This window comes from Bos indicus, chromosome 11 (genome assembly GCF_029378745.1).
Source record: "Bos indicus isolate NIAB-ARS_2022 breed Sahiwal x Tharparkar chromosome 11, NIAB-ARS_B.indTharparkar_mat_pri_1.0, whole genome shotgun sequence".
In the NCBI taxonomy this organism is placed as follows: Eukaryota; Metazoa; Chordata; class Mammalia; order Artiodactyla; family Bovidae; genus Bos; species Bos indicus.
In genome coordinates, this window is record NC_091770.1 from 22,408,556 (window position 1) to 22,431,651 (window position 23,096).

At 40.3% G+C, this 23,096-nt stretch overlaps 1 protein-coding gene across 8 annotated transcripts in view; it reads right to left on the reverse strand.

Moving 5' to 3' along the window:
- SLC8A1 (solute carrier family 8 member A1) overlaps window positions 1-23,096 on the reverse strand; it is a 449,736-nt gene that overhangs the window by 76,029 nt on the left and 350,611 nt on the right. For 6 of the 8 annotated variants that reach the window (XM_070798543.1, XM_070798546.1, XM_070798549.1 and 3 more), the window contains exons 3-6: window positions 14,854-14,960; window positions 11,499-11,519; window positions 11,035-11,052; window positions 1,881-2,011 (exon numbers count right to left, since the gene is read on the reverse strand). In XM_070798543.1, the coding sequence (XP_070654644.1) occupies window positions 1,881-2,011; window positions 11,035-11,052; window positions 11,499-11,519; window positions 14,854-14,960 (277 nt within the window). Of the gene's footprint in view, window positions 1-1,880; window positions 2,012-11,034; window positions 11,053-11,498; window positions 11,520-14,220; window positions 14,325-14,853; window positions 14,961-23,096 lie in introns of those variants that run through there. The other 2 variants (XM_070798544.1, XM_019970052.2) reach the window with 1 other exon arrangement.

The following is a 23,096-nucleotide window of genomic DNA, read 5'->3' on the forward strand; positions in this document are numbered from 1 at the left end:
ATGGTCTAGAAAAAAAATTCTTAAGAGAATAAAATTATATCAACGTTAATCCTTGAAGGCACTTCAGAAACATAACCCAATGTGCCCTTCAATGTTAATAGTAAACACACTGATGAACTCTAGAGGACATGGGAGGACATGTCCTTTGGAAGCTATTCTAGAAAGATAAGTATTGCAAACAACTAGACTTATGGAGAGAGTGTTGGGTGACTTTCAAATGCTTGGATCATTGGTGTGGTTACCAGAAATAGCTTTGAACCCAAGAAAGTTTTGCTGCCTAGAAGACTGTGCCCTGCCATACCCAACCCAATTCTTCCTACAGGAAGTGACTGTGATTGTTCTTCCTGGTCATGGGTACATGGAAGGGGAAAGCTCAGGGTTGTTCCAGAAGAGAGAGGGCACAAAATAATTCCCAGGCAAGTCCTGGGAGGATGGGGGAACTAGTGTTTACAGAAATGCCAAGCTGTAGAGTCTCTGCTGCCACAAGTGGTAGTACCAGGCTTTCTCTGATTCCAGGTGAAAAGGAGGTGCATGAGGAAGAGTGAAGATGGACACATGAACAGAGTGGTCCACAAACATGGACAGGCTGAGATGTCTGTGCCTCAGGAATCTCAGGGAACACAGGCACATGTCAGTCATGTGTGTGCAGCTGGCCAGGTTCCAGATCCAACACTGGGTGGGTTCTGATGGTCGGGGTCTGCCTAGAAAGCACTGGTCCCAGTGTCTATCCTGCTCTTTCGTTCTGTGGGAATGGCTGGAAGGATGAGTTAACACATCCATGGTGGCCCGAAGGGGAAAGTTTAATTGCATTTTTATCTTTTAAATGCCACTTTAATTTGCAAAGAAATTTTTCTTTCCACCTATCTCCTATCAGGCACCTTCCTTTGTGAACTAAATTAAAAAAAATAATGAACAGGCCCAGCAAAAGGCAAAGAAGTCACAACCATGAAAACTCCAGATACAATCCAGAGGGCTCTGGTTTCTAGGCTGGTGGCCTGATTCTCCCTTTTGGATTCTTCATTCCGGTCTTCCAAACAGAAGCAGGATCTGCTTTTCAAAAATAAGTGGGGAAAATGCTGCTGAGCTCTGGCATGTAGTTCTGGAAACCTTTTCACATTCCACTGCAGAATGCAGGTGCACCTCTACTGGGGGGCTTCTAGGAGGGAGGACCATGTGAGTGAGATGGGGTGGGAGTGGGATGAGGGCTCAGTAAGCAGCTAAGAACAGATGGAAAGTTTCACCTCTAAGTCCTAAGCTCACCCTAAGGTCCATTTGCTTAACTTCTGAAATATGACTTTTCTCATCTAGAGAACTGGAAATCTAATTTTTTGTCTGATGACAAACTCTCTGGTTACAGGCACTCTACCTTCAGCTTGCAGATTATACTCAAGTGTCCTAGGATCTTGAGAAGATGACTACATATACATGAGAGCTTATCGATCGCATGTTCCGTGGGGAGAGCTTACCAACCTCCCTCCAAACAAAAGCCTCGTTTTTAGCAGTGCCAAGACTTTGCTTCTCCTAGATTGACTAGCTCTTTCAAACAAAGCATGGTTTCTTTCACACATAACAGTCTCTTAGAACCCATCTTTGCCTCTCCTTGCTGTCCTCTTAGACAAAGCCTCCCTTTAGGGCACCTTGGATCCTGTTAGTGATCGGACTCTGAACCAGAACCCCAGACCCTGGTTCTGATGCTGTTTAGTTTACAGGATCTGCTGGTTCCCGACCAACTCCCGAATTCCACTTCTGCCCTGATGGTCCCTCCATCAGTGAGCCAGTTCCTCTCTCTGGATAGATCATACAGCACAGACCAACACTACGAACGGTCTGGGTCCAGAGACGGGCCCTGCCTTCCTGCTGGGCAGTGCTGAGAAGCATACCTTGAACTCGTAGGATTCTTCAATGATCACCTCCAGTCTGGTGTGCTCTCCCAGAATGGGGCGCCCCATTTCCGCAATGCGCCTCTCTTCCTCCTCTTTGCTGGTCAGTGGCTGCTTGTCATCATATTCATCTGTGAAAGGGAAGGGCAAGAGATTGAGGATGGACTCCATTCTATTTGGAAATCCCTGGATCCTGAAACAAGGACACCAAGAAGAAAGGAAGTCCTGATGACCTACTGGAAGTCCCTGGGGTGATGTCGCAAGGAGGGGAGAACTGGACAGATGCCTGTCATGTGGGGCCGTGATCACTGTGACAGCAAGTGATCATAACACCCCACAAACTAACCACCAGCCAAAGAGCAGATCAGGAAAAGCAACTGACAGGATCATATCCCTGGGAAAACTCTGCCATATGGCATCTATGATGAGGGAATCACCCAGGTGTTCCCTAGGGTGCCAGTTCACCTGGCCATTCGTACGCATCCTTTTAGCACATGACGAAGAGGAAACACATTTAAAGCTGCCAGGTGAAAGAATCCGGTCTCCTCCTCTCTACTTTCAAGAGGCAACAGAAAATGCCCCCAGGGCAAAGATATGATAGATGGGATATTCTTATCTTAGCCTCTTATTTGCTACTACAAGTTAAGAAGCTAAGCATCCATGCATTCCACATTTTAGTAAGATCCTGTACTCCAGGTCTGTCTCTCTGTGGTGCAAAGCTGATGGGTTGGGAGGACCTTGATCACATTAATCTAAAAGGAAACAAGGAAGAGGGAGCGTGAGGCCTTCAGGGAGTTACTACTACTCACCATGGGGGCATGATTATTTCCAGAACTACCAAGTAATTTACACTCCAGGAGAAACTCGTGGGTACTAAGAAAATGTTAATGGACTTGAGAGTCCATTAATGAGGGGAAGCTCACAGTTGGTTCCTCTCTGTGTGAAGGTCATTAGGATAAATCCCAGACTGAAAAGGCCATGCACATGTGAAGGACAACCACTCTTCCTATAATCACTCAGCCCCCTGTCCTTCAGGCTCAGGATGTGGAACAAGACAGGCCACTTCCCCTCACAGTTGAGCGGAATGGACCTCACTGAAAAGGATCTAGTATTGGTGGTACAGAGAGACTGCAGCCCTGATGCCCTCATTTCTAGAACCTTCTAGGCAAACTGCCTGCAATAGGAATCTGTGGACTAGGGAGCGATCAGGGTGGGAAGGACTTGTAGCCAGACTCCTTGCCTTTTGCATTTAGGCATCAGCTATTGCAGGAGTTCACAACTCCTTTCCCCTCCAAAGTCACATGGCTTCCCTCTGCTGAGGGACCCTGCCATGGTGGGTCCATCTGATGCGCCAGCAAATGATGCAGAAAACTAGTTCCTAGGCCAGTTATTACGGAGCAGATGGGCTAGAGGTACTGCTAGCACTTTATAGGAAAGTGAAAGTGCCACTTGGATTTTAATTTGAATTACAAGACATTAGGGGAAGGATATTTACTATGTTCGCTTTTCATAGTTTATTTACAAATGGAAAGTTGTTTTTAATGGGATTCAAGTTGATTTAGGTAGAAAAATATAGAGAAATTACAAAAGAAAGGTGATACAATACAGTGGCATTACTTTAAACTGCGTTTCACAAAATGAAATGATCTGGAACATGACATTAACTATACGGACATGGTAGTAAACGAAATCAAATCATGTAGTGAGCAAAAAGGTTATTCCCTTTTTAATCATCCTTGAGTCCTTCTGATGATGAAGACATGCTTATTTGGAGGCTGTTACATCTGTAACTAGTTCCTGACATTAGGGTTTCTATCCTTTAGGAAAGAGAAAACATTTCTCAGGCATAGAGCACTGGACTGCATAGAGCTAGAAGTTAACTATTTTCATCCTAAAAATTTTAACCTTATTTTGTATTTATGACAAATACTAGCTTTCCATTAGTGTTAGTGACTTGGTTTTGTTGTTTTGTTTTTAAACAAATTTAGTGAAGTAAAAACATGAGCCAAAACATTGCATGAAGTACATAACTGTATAGTTGGTATGAAGCCAAACGAAATAATGGAGAAGAGGTATGAGAATGACCAAAATTTAGGAATATCTGAACAGATTTCAGACTAAAGAAAAGCAGGGCACCTTGTTCCAATTGCTTCCTTCTACACTTTTTTTCCAGACTTGAATTTAATGCCACACTTTATCCTGCTGTCTACCCATCTAGAAAACCTTCCCCATTTTCACCTAGCTGAATCCTATTTATTTTTCAAAACTTTACCTCTTATTGCATGCAATATCCTTCAACTGACTTGCTTAGGAATGACCACTATAAGTCAGTTCTTAGTATTTGGTGTGTGTATATATTAAACATGGACACTTCTAATATACTACATTTTGTATTTAAACTACCTTTTGTTGTTGCTGTTTGGTCAGTAAGTAGTCTTTGACTCTTTTGTGACCACATGGACTGTAGCCTGCCAGGATCCTCTGTCCATGGGATTTTCCAGGCAAGAATACTGGGGTGGGTTGCCATTTCCTTCTCCAAAAACCACATTTACATACAAATATCCTGCATAAAAACTTAACAAGACAGAACAATATGTCTCATTGCTCTCTGAATTGCCCTCACACCCCCCCCCCCCGAGCCTATTATGATATAGTACTATAAAATTGTAGGTGCCTACTAAGTATTTGTCATGTGACTGTCCAACTCACTGTTAGAAAAGTCTATTTGCTCTACGCATAGAAGGACTATTCAGTCATTTCACACATGTCATCACACTCTTACCATATGTCAGCACACTGAGGCCTTCCAACCCCATTCCCTTTTCTAGGAACTCATGGTCCAGTGGGAAGTGAGGCATATAGACCGGGCAACTTCTACTACAACAAGCTAAGGACTGCAGATTCAGGGTGAGAGAGCAGCTTCCCTCTGCCCCAGGGAATCAGGGAAAGCTTCAAGAGAGAGGAGATACTTGAAATTTGCCTGGAAGCATGTATAGAAGCTCACCAGGTAAAGGTGATGGGAAGGCTGGCTAGGAGGTATTATAATAGAGGAGGGAGTGGTATTCCAGGCAGAGAGAAGGCAAAGCACAAAGGTTTAGTGGCACAATATAGTCAAGGCTATGTTCACTTAATAAATGTCATGAACATTGAGGAGATATTTATATGTAACACAGTAGCTGGATAAATCCTTTTATTGCTCTATAATGATACAGATGGGCTTCCCTGGTAGCTCAGATGGGAAAGAATCCACCTGCAATGCAGGAGACCTTGGTTCAATTCCTGGATTGGGAAGATCCCCTGGAGAAGAGAATGGCAATCCACTCTAGTATTCTTGACTGGAAAATCCCATGGACAGAGGAGCCTGGCCGGCCACGGTCCATGGGGTTGCAAAGAGACAGACATGACTGAGTTAGCCCCACTACTCTAGTGATACAGATAAGTTAGCATTCATTATCCAGATTTTTGAAACTGGCAAAGAGGAGAGCTAAGCAATTTTTTTAAGTGTCCTCTCTTTAGAAAGATTTTATTGAATAGGGAAATAGTTTAACAGCACATTTTTTGATCAACTATTATGTTTCTTTTCACTTTGAGTGTTGGATCAAATGCAGTTCATTTTAATATGGTCAAGTCAGTTTCATTTCCTTCTTTATGCACATGCTGTGCTTTTTGTTTGGCTTCTCAGATAGAAGAAATTCTCTATTTAATTCTCTCCCTCTCTCTATCTGTATATCTACATAAGCTTGCATGCTTGTGTCTAAGTCGCTTCAGTTGTGTCCGACTCTGTGTGAACCTATGGACTACAGCCCACCAGGCCCCTCTATCCATGGGGATTCTCCAGGCAAGAATACTTGGTTGCCATGCCCTCCTCCAGGAGATCTTCCCAACCCAGGGATCGAACCCATGTGTCTTATGTCTCCTGCATTAGTAGGCAGATTTTTACCACTAGCGCCAGCTGGGAAGCCCCATAATACATATACCTGTACCTATTTTTAAACTCACTTTACTGAGAAGTTGATAATAAATTATGTAACATCATGATCTTAAAAAACAACACAACTTAAAGATCAAATGCATAATGAAGAGCCATGGTTCAAATCAGTATTGACAAGACAGAAAATAATCCTGGGATAAAATCATCTGTAGGGGAGAAATCTGAGAGCAGATATCTCCTGGCAGTTTGCAGCAACTTGCTGGCCTCTCTGATTAGAACCTAAAGAGGCCCATACTTTATTTCCATGAGGAATATTCTGGAACAACTCTGCAGTCAGGGCTGCATGATGATTAAGTGGGTGTGTGGGATGCAAGAAACAAGGGAAGTCCTACTGAGGCGTGCTTCTGTTGCCGTGGCCAGTGATGGGTGATGCTGACAACTGAAGAGTGGGTATCCATGTCCTCATCCAGAGACTCAGTGACAAGGGAGAAGGAGCTCAAACTGGGCTCTAATCCTCCTGTCGACATGGGACAGTTCTGTCATCGTTTAGTCACCCTGTCAACGTCCCACTCTGGAGAAGCCCCACAGATGCACTGCCGTCTGTTTGTGTTTGGCTAACATCTCGTTGCCTGGAGGCAGGAAAGGCAGACTCTGAGAAGAGAGTCAGCTTGCTTTTAAACCTTCTTCGTAATACTTGGAATAAAAGACCCATGCCTGAGAAGCGAGATTTGCAAGAAATCTGGAATATACTGAAACTTGGGAGGCCTCTGCACAGAGTCCCCTTTATAGGTCCACGCTGCCCCTTCCACCATGCGTCCCACCCTGGGCTGTTGTGGTGGTGTCTTGTGGCTGACCCAGGACACCCCTCCCACTGCAGAGAAGCCATGGCATTGTATAGCAATGTTTCCGTGGGAACAGGGGCTGAATTGTGTCACTTGGACTGATGCTGAAGCTGAAACTCCAGTACTTTGGCCGCCTCATACGAAGAGTTGCTCATTGGAAAAGACCCTGATGCTGGGAGGGAGTGGGGGCAGGAGGAGATAGAGGATGAGCTGGCTGGATGGCATCACTGGCTCGATGGACGTGGGTTTGAATGAACTCTGGGAGTTGGTGATGGACAGGGAGGCCTGGCGTGCTGCGATTCATGGGGACGCAAAGAGTTGGACACGACTGAGCAACAGAAATGAACTGAAATGAACTGAATATCTAAAGACCCAAAGAACACTTGAAGGCGGTTAACTGTGGTTTTCAAGGCCCATGAGGAAACGAGTACCTGCGATGGTGATTATAGTAGAGGGGAGTGGATGTTCTCTAGCATGAACTTTCCTGAAGACAGGCTGGCCTAGCAAAAGGACAGGCAAAAGTCAGCAGAATGGATGGTACTGGTTTGCCAGCAGCGCTCTGTGGAATTAGTAAGCATCACACCCAAAGGCATACAGCACACACAATGTTAGTCTGGGGATTGAGTGGTCAGAGGTCACTGTTCTGTAGGTCACAGAAGAGAGCAGGTCAATGGGGCAAGGGTTCTAGGAGCCAAGCCAGATTGTTCCTGGGAAGCACACGTGCCACAGACAGGAATGCAGCCACATTCCTGCAGGCGTCCGAGACGCACTGACCATGTCCTTCACGTTCCTGCTTCCAGAGGCATCACCAAACTACAGAAAGCACTTGGTGCTCCTTTTAGAGCCTACTGGTGCCAACAACATGGTCTCGAGCAGGCCGTTTCCCCAGCTTTCCCATATGTAACACGGGGATAGTAGTACCTGCTCTGTCCATATCACAGGTTTGTTTGAGGATCAAGTAACATAATATAAAAAATAATGCTTATTTATTTCTTGGGCAGTCTGAAGGGGAAAAGGTTGTATACACTGACAGGTTTTGCAATGGTGCTCCATTGTCACCATGACTGGCTGGATTACCTAGTTGAGGGTTTTCATGAAACCCCTGGTTCATCTGACTGACAGATCTACCTGCTGTTGATTTCTACCAAGAGTTCCCATAACTGACCTGGGAATCATGATTCACCCTCTGTGCAAACTCTGCTGTATGCTTGCTGTCTGTATTTGGACAAAGTGTTTCTTTCAGATTCAGTGTTCTCAACTATTAAGAGAAGTCAAACTTGAAGGGAATTTGTTCTTCTAACCCAAGTACTGGAGGGTCTAAAGTGTGTTTAACTGTTGGAATTTTCATAGTTTGGCTTCCTTAGAAAGCCATGTGCCTTATGAAAACTATCATATGATAAGCATAATATGATTGGAAGAGTAAGTTTTAAAGAGGTATATTGACTATTATGCACTTTTAATTAATTAGTGAAATTTTAGCTGCCTGTTTTGGGAATCAAACATGCCTCTCTCTTTGCAAACTGAGCCAGAATACTTAACTTTATTAAAAATATCCAAATTAATGTACTCTAATTTTCCTGCTTTGGCATCTTCCTATTTTTTTTATTTTTTTGGAATTCATACTGGTGGATTTAAGAGATACTGTGGAGGTTCTGGATTAAAATGGGATTAAGATACAAGTAGGAACGTACGAGTTGGGAGGAAGGAATTAAAAGTGCTGGAAATAGTCATCACATGGCCTTGGACATAAAGGCCAAGCTCTGAGCCCTGGATGAGTGGTTGGAGCAGATTGATTAATCTCTTTGAACCTTCATTTCTTCTCCTGTAAGAGAAAAAATCTTATCCTGTAAGGTTGAAGATCAAATGATATAATGAATAAGAGATGCTTTCCAGATTCTAATGAGCTATAACGTAAAAAGGGTTATAATGTTATGGGCCTGGAGGGTCAAGGGGGAATTACATCATAGACACCAACAAGGGCCTTCCAATGAGGCAAAGATAAGCAGCAACAGGGGAAGATCTGCAAATTCCAAAAGCATCCCCAGAATTTAATGGCCACTACAAATGCCATTTCTGAAATAGAGACACTGGGTTGTGGACCAAATGACTTTTTCAATTTCCATATATCCTGATTTAAATTTAGATTTTCACACTCAGCTGCAAAGACGGCGTAAACCTGCTGGCAAAGTCCAAGAGCTAGATTAATTCTCCTCTACTGCTCCTGTGTCTCAAAGCCTTGACTTCAAAGCTTCAAACTGACTTCAAAGGAAAGCTCTTCAGGGCTTACAGCTGCTTTTCACTGTGTAGACCTACATTTTAGAACTTCCCCCAGAGGTATCTATAGAGAGTGGATCCCAGATATTCTTGGTTCAAGAGAAGAAGGGTCATGTAAAGCGAGAGGAACAAACCAATGTAGAGATCCTAAGAGGGTTCTGCAAATTCTCTCATTTTAACTGCATCGTTGCAAGTTTTGGGAAGAGGTGGTCACACCAGAAAAACTGCTATTGGAGATTAAAATCTGAACCATAAGAAAAAGCTTAATGAAGTATGTGAAATAGTAGAAAACCTTTGGAAGACATGATTCTGTCCTCTTGGAGGCATAATGTATCCAAGACAGAAAATGTTAGATATTAGTAGTCGGGTATTCTAGAACTTGATATGAACAATTTCTGAGAAAAGAAAATTAGATACCATTAATTAGTTACTAAAAAGGAAGATGCTTCAAGTGATACAGAAGGAAGCCCCTAAAAGCAAAATCCTGACATAGTCAATGATAAAACAGGAAGATATCCAAACACATCGGTACATTTTAACGATTCTATCTACCCTAAAGACTTTGTTAAGGTCTCAGCAGCAGGTTGCACAGGGCCAAGCAGTAGATACTATACTATTCCTACCTTCCTCAAAGCACACAAGGATCAATTACTTATTGGGTGATTGAATCAGAACATTTCCAAAAAGACTTCAGTAAATGATAAGGTGAAAAAGAAAAGATTAAAGTTTTAAAAGTAAATGTACATTCCTGCCTTCAGATTCAAAACTAGCATCATTGGCAGTGCAGAACTGGGAAGACTTGACCTAGGAGAAAGTCAGGTGAATCAGGTTTAAGAAATTCTCTATGAGAACTTGCCCTGTTGAGCATTTTTATCCTTTTCAAATTCTATGTCTCCAAGAGCCTATGAATTATTTTGTCATTAAACATTGTGTCTGGAGAGAAAGCAGTGGAGAGCAATAGCCCACGGGAAATTGGTTGCATTCAGAAAGTTCCACTTTGACAGAATCATGTTGAAACTTCTTGATCATGAGTTTACACTGATGGTGGTTTAAGTTAACCCCAACCCCCACCATAACATTTTCAAATAGAATTTTTGAAAATGTTTCTTTTCTAAATGTTTTTGTTTAACTATCTTGTTTCAGAAAAAAATAATTAGACTATTGATATCTACATAATTGTATTGGAAAATGCCACAACCATTAGGACAGCCTTTAGAGACATCTTCAACCTGCAGCTTCAGACAAACTAGAAGGATATTTACTTTCCTCTCTAAATCTACATGGATGATGTTGAAAGTGTGCAAAAACATTTAAGGTCAAAAGAGAGGATGCTGCAAGGAAATATCTCCCTTCTATACACAAGGAAATAGCTCTAAAGTTGTGCTTAAAAATGCAGTCAACAGTGGCTGGGTACCATTCTGAATTTAAGAGTTTAAAATTTTTTAACTAGAGTATTGAGTTTTTACAGAACACTTTGTCATCCACTTCACGAGGCAGACATATTACTCGTTTCCATGTTAAGAATCCTAAAACTTCTCAGATGGGTGTGGTGGGCAGAGCGACGGCATGTTTTGTCTTCTCCCAATAGGACATTATCTATGATTAGAATCCTGAGCTTGGGCCAGGGAGTTGACTTGGATGTCAACTCCTATGCTTCCTTGAGACTATCAATCATTGTATGTATTCTGGTACTCTCTGGAGCATCTAGCAGAGCTCCCTCACATTATTAGCACTATGTGCATATCTGTAAATTGATCAGTGTCAAAACACGACCAATTACAGGTTCTCCATACAAATTTGCTCATAAATAAACACAACACACACCTTGTTAATGTGTAAAACATAAAATGTATAAAATCAGCAAGAGCACACCGTGTACCACAGCTAAAGGTTAATTCTGGGTAAGTAAGATGCGGTTCTTATTTGATATTTAAGGGTAACTGGGAGAAAATGAAGAACATTTTAAAAAATTGTCTTACCATACAGGTATTTCCCTTCATTAAAAGGAAATAAAAATGGGAAATAATTTTTTAAAATGTAAACAACCCATGGTGAGAACAGATAGTAAAAAATAAAATTTGGTTCATTAGACTTAAAAAATTCATACCTGTTATTGTGAAGCCACCTAAAAAAGAAAGAAAATAAATAAGTGTTACCATTTATTTCATTTATACTCTCAATAACAAATACCTGTGACATCAGACCACCTGACAACCCATCCAAGGTACAAAAACTTGCCAAATTGTATTTATAATTAAGAAAGGTATGGAAATATCAATTCAAGACTTAACCATTAATCATTCTTTTAAGGTTATGATGTTCAGTGCACAAATTTAATTCTTGTGCATGCCTAAAAAAATCACTGATTTTTTTAAAAAGGTAATACTAAACTAAAAGTGGAATGCAAACTATCTGACTTCCACAAAATTATGAGACCAATCGCTCTAAACAACAATCTTGTTAATAAATCAATAGAAATAAAGGATAAGTCAGAAAGCTACTGTGGCACCTGATAGAAAAGGAAAATAACCTAGAAAAATGGAAAGGAAATGCAAGAAATGAAATGCTTACCAAGCTCATTCAATAACAGGGCTGTGAAGGAAACAGACAAAGACAAACACAGAATAAGAGACCAGATGAATAATGAAAGTAAGAGGAATATCAGCAGAAAGAAATCCAGGCAGATCTGATTATAGTGGTAGGGAGCTGCCACTAAATGGTGCATGCCAAGTAAATGTGGCATTGGGAGTATTTCCCAAAAAAATCCCTAATTTCTGCAAATTGGTGTGCCTGATTGTATATATAAACAATTTACTTTATATATCATTTCTTGACATTTAAGAAAACATGCCCATTATATGTTTACACACAGTGTATATATCTAGTTTGCCAAATAGAGCAGAAATATTTTATGAGTCTTCCTCATGAAATAATTGCCTGGGAATTAGTGAATTCAACAGACAGAAGTCTGAAATCATCCAGGATCTCAGGGATTGTACCTTTCATGTACCTTTCAATGAAAACAGAGGAAACATCTTAGGACATTTCATTTTGGCCATCTCTCCTGATAAGGAGACTTTGCCCCAAGGTGAAGTTCTCTCTCTGGAAGTTCTATATGCATGATATTCGATCATCAAGGAATGCTTAGGTTTTTTTAAATCCTCAAAACTTGAGTCCCAGGAATTAGTGCTTATTTGTGTGTCCTTACCTATGACTTCTGCACATTCTAATTGGACAGCCACATAGTTTCTTGCGGACACATAATTTCACAGAAACTGACAAGTCAGCGAGGGAAGGCTTGTGATCGGGGGAGAGGCCATACATACTTTGTCTTTCAGGCTATGTGCTTTAAACTCAGACTGTAACTGTAGCACTTTATTTTGGTAAAATCTACTTGCCTAAATGTATCAAATAAATGACTTCCACAGTTACAGATGAGAATGTTACAATTACTTCTTCAGGACCAGTTTTCTAATGGTAGTGGCATTAGAGGATACTTTTAAAAACAAGTCAGTCATTTTATTTATGATGACACAGATCTACTTGGTGGGTGTTGAAAGCAGATCAAGGAAGTTTAATTTGCTTTTATATGCAGGCGTATTTTACTAAAATGACAATCGAAAGAGCTGTGTATCCAAGATGCTCTTCCTTGACATAAAAGGCAATCCTTTGGAGGAATACAATTAGAAGTAAGTGCTTTTTCCTGTATGTTAATGAGGCATTTTTGATCCCATCTTTGTAAGAAATCAGCACAATTTTCTAAAGTGTCTTTTTCTTTCACCTGCTGTCTATGGAGCATATTAAATAAGCTGCATTAAAATGGGTCCCCAGTGCTCCTCCTCCATCATTCCAAAGGCTCCTGTTACCTTTTTGAACTTGTCCTGATTAAGTCAGGACAACTTCGTTTTTCTGATGGACTCAGAGGCCAGTGTGTTCTATCTAATAAAAGCAAGATTAGTTAAATTCCCCCAAATGTTGGGTCTATATAGGAATTAGTCTTTTGTATTTGATTTTTCCTTTACATGTAAAAGTATATATTTCTTGCAAAGTGGTCATTTAACCATTTAAACTGTTCTCATCAATTGTTTGAATGCAATCAATATGTACTACATTCATTTTATAGATACCATTAAATTTACCATTCCTTTAAAAATGGCCACTATGCTAAGTCACTTCAGTCGTGTCCGACTTTGTGTGACCCCATAGACGGTAGCCTACCAGGCTCCCCCGTCCCTGGGATTCTCCAGGCAAGAAAACTGGAGTGGGTTGCCATTTCCTTCTCCAATGCATGAAAGTGAAAAGTGAAAGTGAAGTCGCTCAGTCGTGTCCAACTCTTAGCGACCCCATGGACTGCAGCCGACCAGGCTCCTCCATCCATGGGATTTTCCAGGCAAGAGTACTGGAGTGGGGTGCCATTGCCTTCTCCAAAATGGCCACTATTAGAGGGTAATTATGGGAAGCCTTTAGAATAATTCAAAATTTAAAAAAAAAAAAAACTATTTTTAAAGCTGATATAAAATTCAGCTCTAAAATTTTGTGTTTAAACAAAATTAAAAATTTTTTTAATTTCATGCTGTTTTTTATTTTTAGAAAAAATTTGTTAGAAATGTGTCAGTTCAATAAGAATTGAAAGAGTTTGAAGCAGAAGGTAGAATCAGCCTGAATTAAGGGTTAAGTTCTTAATGAACTATCATCATGTCCTTTCTACTAAAGAAAATTCATATGCCTATAGGTTTTATACCTTTTAAATTTCATATCTGATGATATGAATAATACTACGCAAAAATGAATACTACTCTTTAAAGATCTTTGTTCTTACTGTTTTTTGTTTTTGAAAACTGGCTTCTCTAAGGAAGACTAATGACTGAATTCTGAAGTTTCCTATTATTTACCATGAGACACAACTGCCATGACTAACATGTACATAGTAGTGTCCATCGCTAATGTATTAGGGGATGCTTAATAGCTGGAACCAAATTGTTGAATGATTCCTGAGTAGTGAAAAACTAAACCCAGAAATTATTCTTTTATGTCATCCTTTCTGAATTACAGAACTCTCTTCCATTATTTCTGAAATCTTGTATCAATTAAGGTGAACTGGCATTTCCTGAGGAAAAGGGGCATTTCTTGGTGCATGGTGGAAGAGGGAAGGGGAATGAAATTGCCAAAGCTTCAAAGGAGAGGAAGTATAGTACTTGGAAGCCGAGGAAGAGGAGAGAGTTAAGTGTGAGAGTAGGAGACACGGAGAGAAGAGTACAATTTCTCGCTGGTATGTCTTTGAATACTCTCACACCTTTCATGCCTCTTCTTATCCATTTTGGTTCCTCAAGCACAAGGGAGAAACTGCACTCTTTCTCATATTCCTCACGGTCAAATATTCTAATGGTAATGATCTTCCTGTGGGAACACAAGACAAAGGCAAAACAAATGGTTGGAGTCACACGCTCATGCTAGGTGTTCACCAAGCAGCATGTTACTGTGATGTTATGGAAGGAGAACGGGCCACACATGCACCTCCAGGAGTATGTAAAAGGGCATCCAGGGACTCTCAGCTGGCCCCCGCTAATCTTCTCTGCCAATCCATCACTGATGCAAATTCTTCTCCTTCAATTTAGCAGTCAGGAGGTACGCCAAATTAAGAAATCAGACCGTTGGCTTTATGGGGGTGCAGCTAGCATCAAAACCAACATTGCCAGCAATGGAAGCTTGACTGCACTGCTGATGCTCAGAATGCAATGCACAGAGTGGCCCAAACTGGTTGATGGGGCTTCAGGCCAGGCCTACTGTGGCCCCAAGGAGATCCATGCCCTGTTACATAGGTGGAGGGATGTGTGCATCGTAAGTCACGTTCTGAAGAGTGCAGGCATCCAGGGGTGGCACAGGCCAGCAGAAGCTGTTGTGCTCAGCCCTGGAGCAGCTCCCCCACCTTTCTTCTCACTCATCTCCACCAGGCGGGGCTCTCCAATCTCAAGGAAGAAGGTCTTGTTTTTCTCATACTCCTCATCATCAATTACCTTGACTGATATTGTTTTGCTGAAACAGAGAAGAATAGAAATTGACGAACAAGGGGAAGAGGAAAGAGAAGAGAAGGAACATAGGGAAGAGGAAAGCAAGGTTAACGAGCAGCACTTCCAGACAAACGCCAACTGAGAAACTTCTGGACTGTGAGACTGTCCTTCCAGAAAGGATGTGGGATGGGTCTGAGAAATGCACAGCACCCCTGCCCAGGGCCACAGAATTATTTAGTCAAAACACAGCTCTCATACAGCTAGGTTTATCGTCATTATGGGAAGGAGAAAAACACAGATCACAATAGTAAGAAAAGAGAAATATATTTATAAGTAAATACCTTAACCATAGGACTGTCTGAGCTATGCTCTGGAATTCACTCCTGTGATACAAATCAGTAAACCACATCAAAATATGAACAGAGGCTACCTCTGTTCATAACAGGCATGAGGATCATTTTTGTGAGGATCATTTTGTGAGGCTTTCATTTTGCTTTATTTCCAAACATGACATTTTTATCATAAAATTTTATTAAAATAATATATATATATAAAAGGATCACAAAATAAAATATCTTACCCCACCCAATATCCTAGAGTCAAACTCATTTTCAAGTGAGTCAGATTTTCCACCTAGATCACAAGGGGAAGTTATGTTTTGTCTCTTTAAAGATGAAGGCCTCTTAAAGTAGGGGTGAGGAATGATGTTCTATTTTCTTCCCTCCCAAAGTTGAATTTCAACTTAGACAAAATACACTCTTTATCCTCTTTGCAAACTCCATGGATACATCGAGACATTTCATTAAGAATTCTTCCTGTAATCGATCCTTTAGCACTTTTTGCCTTGTTGTCTTATGGTTGTGATTGACAGGCAGGTATGACAAATGCAAATATTATGCAAATCTAAACCTCCCCTAAGCCTTGATGACTCTGAAAAGAAATCTAGTGTTAACTTCTAATTAATAAGGCTTTAATCACTTCATGTATTACAACTTACTCAGAGCCCAAAAACACGTGTTTGTTCTTGAAAATATCTTTTGTTCAGTAACATCGGCCAAGAATATTTCTGACTAAAGGTTTAAAAAAGATGAGTTTTCAAACACATACAGTTTTAATGTCATGCACATTATTTAGTTTTGGTGGAATTTTCCAGGTTTTCTATAAAGATCTCTCTTTTTTTTTCTTTTTTTGATTATTGATCAAAGCTCTCAAGTTTCATTTAGACCTACACATGCCAAAGAGCACCAGCCTTCTCTTCTCATATGAAGGAGAATAAAGGTAGAAGTTGCTTTTAATTCTCTGAATTTCCCAGCCTCTAATGCTAAGTGAGAACAAATGACTGCTTCTGGTTCTAAAGAGCCTCATAACCTCCTCCCTGTGCCTCACCTAAAGAACAGCCCCCATAACACTCACATCCCAACGGATCACTGCTAAGGAATTGGAACACACGATAGTGCCTTTCTGTCTCAGCTTTGTCTTCAAAGACTGAAATAGTAAGGCTAGGTGAGCAGCTGTCAATGACTAAAGCAGTATCATTTTTAAAGAGCAGTTAGATATTTGTAAAACTACCAACAGTCTGACAAAAGTCCAGCCACATATATATATATATATATATATATACACACACACACACACACACATATATATGTGTGTATATATATATAATGAACAATTCCTAACTTCCAAAACTGTGTTCTGGAATTCACCAATTTACTTTATATCTATAACCAACCTGCTCTGACTATACCAGAGTATCTGATCATTCCTCAGTATCCAAAAAAATACAAAATATTAGAGAAAGCACAAGAAGATATAGGAATGGATTCATTCATTTTAGAATGAATTTGGTAAGTGAGATCAAATTTATTCTTCAAAAAACTGCCAAACATCTACCTTATTTGTCATCCAAATTATGCATTTTAGGTATTAATTTCCATCTTATTGCCTTGTAATCATAAACTATACTTGTACATCACTGCTAAAGCCATCAGCATCATATGATCGTGTGTGGGAAAACACTGGTGGGCATTATAAGGGTCCTGCTACTGTCTTTTGGACCTAAAGGCCTCTAATCAAGACACTTCATGGTAAAGTGAATGTTGCAATGCTCTTGCTTATATTACATAGAAACATTTGACTTGTGTTTTTCCATCCTGTACTCCCAACCCATCCCAAATCTCATGCATTATTATAGAAATAAAGCATAGTGGAGATGCTTGGAGTGGTCTTTCTATTAGGGCAAGCATTTGTTTAGGAGGGGCTCCCAGTTTCATTCCCAAAGGGCAACATGACCACTTATTCATAAACAAACAGAAAAACCCAAGTAACATAGTGTTTCTGATCCTTGGTGAATTTCATCTGCTATTGCTGTGATAGATTTATTTTCTACATTCTGAGTAGCTGATCAATGTGAAAAACATAAGGTCTCACCCCACTCATTTATATAACAAACACTTAAAATTTATCAATAGAGTATCTCTAGTCACTGGGATTATAATCCTTAGAAAACATTTCAGTACTTGATAACTGTGACACGGGAAGATCAACTATGAAGGAAAAGACAACAGTAATTCTGCAGGTGCCTGGCAAAGGCACCTAAAATAGATGGGATTTGCATAATGGTGTATCATTTCAAAATCATTAGTAATACAATCAATAGTGCCCCTAACAGGAGGAGCCATTAAATCACATATTGATTTTACTCCTCTTGCTCAGTATAGCTATTAATAGGAAACTTGATTATTAAAGGAAAATTCAGTCAATTTAAAGAGGCAAGATAAAGAAATCAATATGAATTAGTCCTCTGAACCAAGAGAGGCAAAACCCAGAAGATATGGGTAATGTTCATCTTTTGCGTACGAACAGAACTGTTTCTCCCCCTAGCAAAGGTGCACGCGTGTTAAGTCATTTCTGACTCTGTGCAACCTTATGGACTGCAGCTCCCCAGGCTCCTCTGTTCATGGGATTCCCCAGGCAAGAATATGGGAGTGGGTTGCTGTGCCCTCCTCCAGGGAATCTTCCCAACCCAGGGATTGAACCTAAATCTCGTGTGTCTCCTGCATTGGCAGGCAGCTTCTTTATCACTAGCACCACATGGGAAGCCCCCTAATAAAGGTAGAGAGGTGCAACTAACCTATGTAAATTTTAAAGGATCATATCCTTGGCATGTCTTTGGCTCACTTTCCAGAACCTAATGCGTGAAAGACTATGGCCACTTCTTTCATCATGGGCGAAGTAAATAAGATGGGGTTGGTTTGGTGAAAACCCCAGTTTCACTTTTAGCTTGATAATCAGCAGAAGCACATCTCTCTCTGCTCCTCACAGTTCTGCAGTGAAAATTAAATCTCAAGGACTGAATGATCTTAGAGGTCCTTCACTCTGCCCCCTTTGCCACACCAATCCCATATTCATATTCTGCAACAAGACTCTCTCTCTCTGAGAACATAGATTCATGTTGGCTATATTTTGGTTCTATTTATCAATGGGAAGCAGTCAGATAACTGTTCTTCTTTCTTTTTTTGAAGTATAGTTAATCTACAGTGTTATATTAGCTTCAAGTGTACACCAAAGTGATTCACTTATATATATATCATTACACTAGTTTTATTATTTCTTTAAATCAGCAAGTTAACCAAAACAAAACTGGAATAGTTGGGGGAGATCCAGCCTTTCATCCAACAACAACGCCTGCACTAATTTTACACTGATAAGGAACAAACAGAAAAATTGTGTCACGCAATTTTCAGCTACCCTAATCATGATGAAGAAAGAAGGTAGGGAGAATTTCTCACTTGATTTTTTTACATCACTCTAAAGTTGAAGAGTATACTATAAAAATTATGTTTCCTGGAAACCAGCAACACAGTTACAAATCTTATGATATCATTAAGACATTAAATAATTTCTCAGGAGGGCCAAAATATTTATGGAGATACATTTTGGTTCCATTTCTAGAAAAAAAACATTTGGTTAAGAAAGATCAAATTATTTAGTAGAAAAATACAAGTCGTTCCTTTGATTTTTGCCTTTCCTTTGATGATACTAAAGCCACATCTATGTTTTATTTCTCAGTCTTTCTCTTATCTGATGGGTTTCAAAGGACCCAGATTCCTTCAAGCATCCTCGTCAGGAGTTCTTATATCAGGTGGTGACTTAGGCAAACTATGAGAAAGAAGAGAAAGAGATGGTGCTATTAGCAAGAGTCATAAAATAAAATCTCCTCAAAATACTAATATCTCATTATTAAGCCAAATTTGAATCAGCCTCTTTTCAAATTTCAGCTTCAATTTGTCCTTCTGTGCTTTCTTCTCTCTAAGACTACTCTTGAAGTTGGGAGAAGCGAGAAAAGATGAGTTGGAGGATGAAAAAGAAGAGAATCTTTCTAAATCCTCATAAAACAAAAAGATTTTACTGAAGATTTCACATATATAGGTACTGCAATATCTCTTTAGAAAAGATTTTCTTAAAGATTTAACCTCTCTTTAAATCAGAGGTCAACGAACTGATGGGCATTTTGCATTTCTTAGTTCACCCATCTTTCTAGCAGGCCTGGAAGTAACTTCTACCATTTAACAACTCACAGAGGAAACAATGACTGAAAAGTAAAGTAACTTCCAAGGTCACAACGTGAGGCTCCTGTGACTGGATCCACAGACAAGTATCTTTCAGGTACATGACCTACAAGGTCCTTGCTCATTGAGCTGTGCAGTATTTTTATGACCACTTTAAAAGATCTAAATCATTACCTTGAATTAATACAGAGGTTTATTGTTCAATCTTTATGTTAGCAAAGACTGCCTAGATGAGCAGCAACAGATTTTCAATTCTATTTTTAAAAGGAAAGCAGTACATATTATATTGGATGATGGTGTATTAAAAAGTTAAATCCTTGAGGTGATAAAGATCCTATCAGGATTAACTGAAAAATGCCACAGACACATAGGGGCTCCAGCTCTGAGGAATGTGAGCAGCCAACCAGCAGCCTTGGCTTCACCAAGGGGCTTGTTAGAAATGCAGAGTCTTGGGGCCTGCCCCAGGCCCACCAAATCAGATCTACATTTTATCAAGACCCCCAGAGGACACCAATGCAAGTAAAAGTTTGAGAAGTGCTGATCTAGACTGGAAAAAGCGTTCTTAAGTCTCATAATAAATAGCTGGGCTTGTGTTTTGAAACTGTCTGCATATTCAAACCGAAAACTCTAAATGCTTAGGCTGGGCCCATTCCAGATCAGTGAGATGACAAGACTCTGCAGTTGAGGGGTCTCAGCATGAATACAGTTTTAAAAAGTTTTCAGGGGATTCTAATAATGTAACTGGGGCTGGGAGCTGACTAATGAATTGGCACGTGTGTCCTGATGCTTAAAAGAATATATTAATAAGGAAAAGGTAGCATTGTGGGGCTTCCCAAGCGGCGCTAATGGTAAAGAACCTGTCAGTACAGGAAATGTGAGAGAAAAGGTTCACTCCCTGGGTTGGGAAAATCCCCGGGAGGAGGGCATAGCAACCTACTCTAGTATTTTTGCCTGGCAGGCTACAGTCCACAGGGTCGCACAGTCATGCAAACTGAAGTGACTTGGTGTGCACACACAGGTAGCATTGTGAGGAAGGGAGGGTCAAAAGTAAATTTTAGATCTAATTAGAAATGTAGGTTGAAGCATGGGAAAAGCATTTAACTTTGTCCTTCACCAGCGTTCTTTTCTGGATTATATAGAGAATGTAAAGTTGCTGTGTCCTCTCAGGAAATACTGGTCTCCACAAGCCACCATATAGATGAGAAAAGACCTTGAACATCTGGGCAGCAGAGTTTATACTCATTCACAGTGACTTCCTTCCTAGAGAGATAAGAACTCTGGTGCTAGGTTTTAATACAACAGAGGTTTGTTTGGAGAATAGAAAGACGAAGGGTTTCGACTGACACAGAAGATAGGAATGCCTTCTGTGCCTTGTCAGTGCCTCTCTCAGCCTTGAGCCACATCAGTGGAAGGCCATGTCCATGCAACTGAAAACTTTTCACTTGGAGGCCACCATACTCAGATTCAAGAAAGAAGTCCCAGGACCAACCTCATCTGAAGGGCAAAGATCTGGTCATTTCTCTGACCACAGAGTGGTGTCATCAGGTAAGGCAAATCTGCAACTGAATCTCCGTTCTATCTGATGTTTTTTTTTTTTTTTTAATTTTATTTTATTTTTAAACTTTACATAATTGTATTAGTTTTGCCAATTATCAAAATGAATCCGCCACAGCTTCAGGGTAAACTCCTATTACTCAAAACAACAAAAAGAATCAACTTAAAATGGGCAAAGGATCTGAACAAACAGTTCTCCAAAGAAGGTAAACCCATGGCCAGTAAGCACATGAGAAGATACTTAACATCATTTGTCATTGCTGCTGCTGCTGCTGCTAAGCCACTTCAGTCGTGTCCGACTCTGTGTGACCCCATAGACGGCACCCCACTGGGCTCCCCCGTCCCTGGGATTCTCCAGGCAAGAACACTGGAGTGGGTTGCCATTTCCTTCTCCAATGCAGGAAAGTGAAAAGTGAAAGTGAAGTCGCTCAGTCATGTCCAACTCTTCACGACCCCATGGACTGCAGCCCATTAGAAAGATACAAATCAAAACCACAATGAGACACAACTTCACTCTCATGAAGATAGCTATAATCAAAAAGACAGATAGTACTAAGTGTTATGGAGAATGAACAAGAATTGGAACTCTCTTACACTGCTGGTGGGAATGTAAAAGGGCATAGAAGCTTTGGAAAAGTCTGGATGTTCCTCAAAAGTTTAAAAGTACAGTTATTATATGATCCAGCAATTCTATTTTGAGGTGGAACTCAAGAGACTGAAAAACCTATGTCCACACAGAGACTTGTACATGAATGTTCATTGCAGAATTATTAACAATAGCTAAAAGTTGGAAACAACTTAAATGTGTGTCAGCTGATGACTGGATAAACAAAATGTGATACAGCCACACAATGGAATATTATTCAGCAATTAAAAGGATCAGAATTCTGATTCATGCTACTAACAGGTAGCATAAGAGACCACCCTAAAACATACTGCTTTGGTATACTGACTATTTTGAGCTTGTCATTGGCTTTTAGTCCTTAAGGCGCATCAGACTCTTTGAGACCCCATGGACTGTATGTAGCCCACCAGGTTCCTCTGTCCATGGGGTTGCCCAGGCAAGGATACTAGAGTGGGTTGCTATTTCTTTCTCCAGGGGATCTTCTCAACCAGGGATTGAACCCATGTTTCCTGCATTGGCAGGTGGGTTCTTTACCGCTGAAGCATCAGGGAAGCCCATTTTGAGCTGAGAGCACCTAAAAATAGCCAATAGAGGGAGACACTTCTCTGAAACCCTATATGCCTAAAGATAGACGCTTCATCAACCGGGGAAACTGACTCATCACCAGAAAGGAGACTAGAAGTGGACAGCACTTATCTCCCGTCTTTTTTCCTAAGGGCCCATTCATTTTTTTCTAATAATTATGTACTCTCCCTTAGAAGCTTAAATCCCCCTTCCTATTTCCCTGGGAAGATAGTATTTAAGATTGCATTTAAGCCACCTCGGAGAATGTCTCATTTCTCGCTGGGTATCTCCCATGTACATATGTTAATAAAATTGTTTATTTTTCTCTTGCTAATCTGTCTTTTATTACATGGTCTCCGCCAAGAACTCTAAATGGTAGAGGGGAAATTATTTTTCCTCCCCTACACTTTGACATGGATAAAGCTCGTAAACATTATGCTAAGTGAAAGAAACCAGACGCAAAAGTTCAGACATTGTATGATTCTATTTATGTGAAAGTGGAATAGGCAAATCCATAGAGACAGAAAGTAGATTGGTGGTTGCCTCAGGGCTGAGGGTTGGGGAATAAATGGCAGGTGACTGCTAATGAGCATGGGATTTCATTTGGGGGTAATGAAAAAATTCTAAAGTAGATTACAGCCATGGTGGCACACTTCTGAGAATATATTAAAGCCCTCTGAATTGCATGTTAAATCGGTGAATTCTCTGGTATATGAATTGTATTTCAGTAAACTTGTTATTACAAAACATGGCAACAACAGAAAACAAGCTTCAGGATAAAATCATGGTCAAGAAAAGACAGTTTCTTAGGGTAAGAAAAGGCTTACTGAGAATGTTTGGGGTGAAT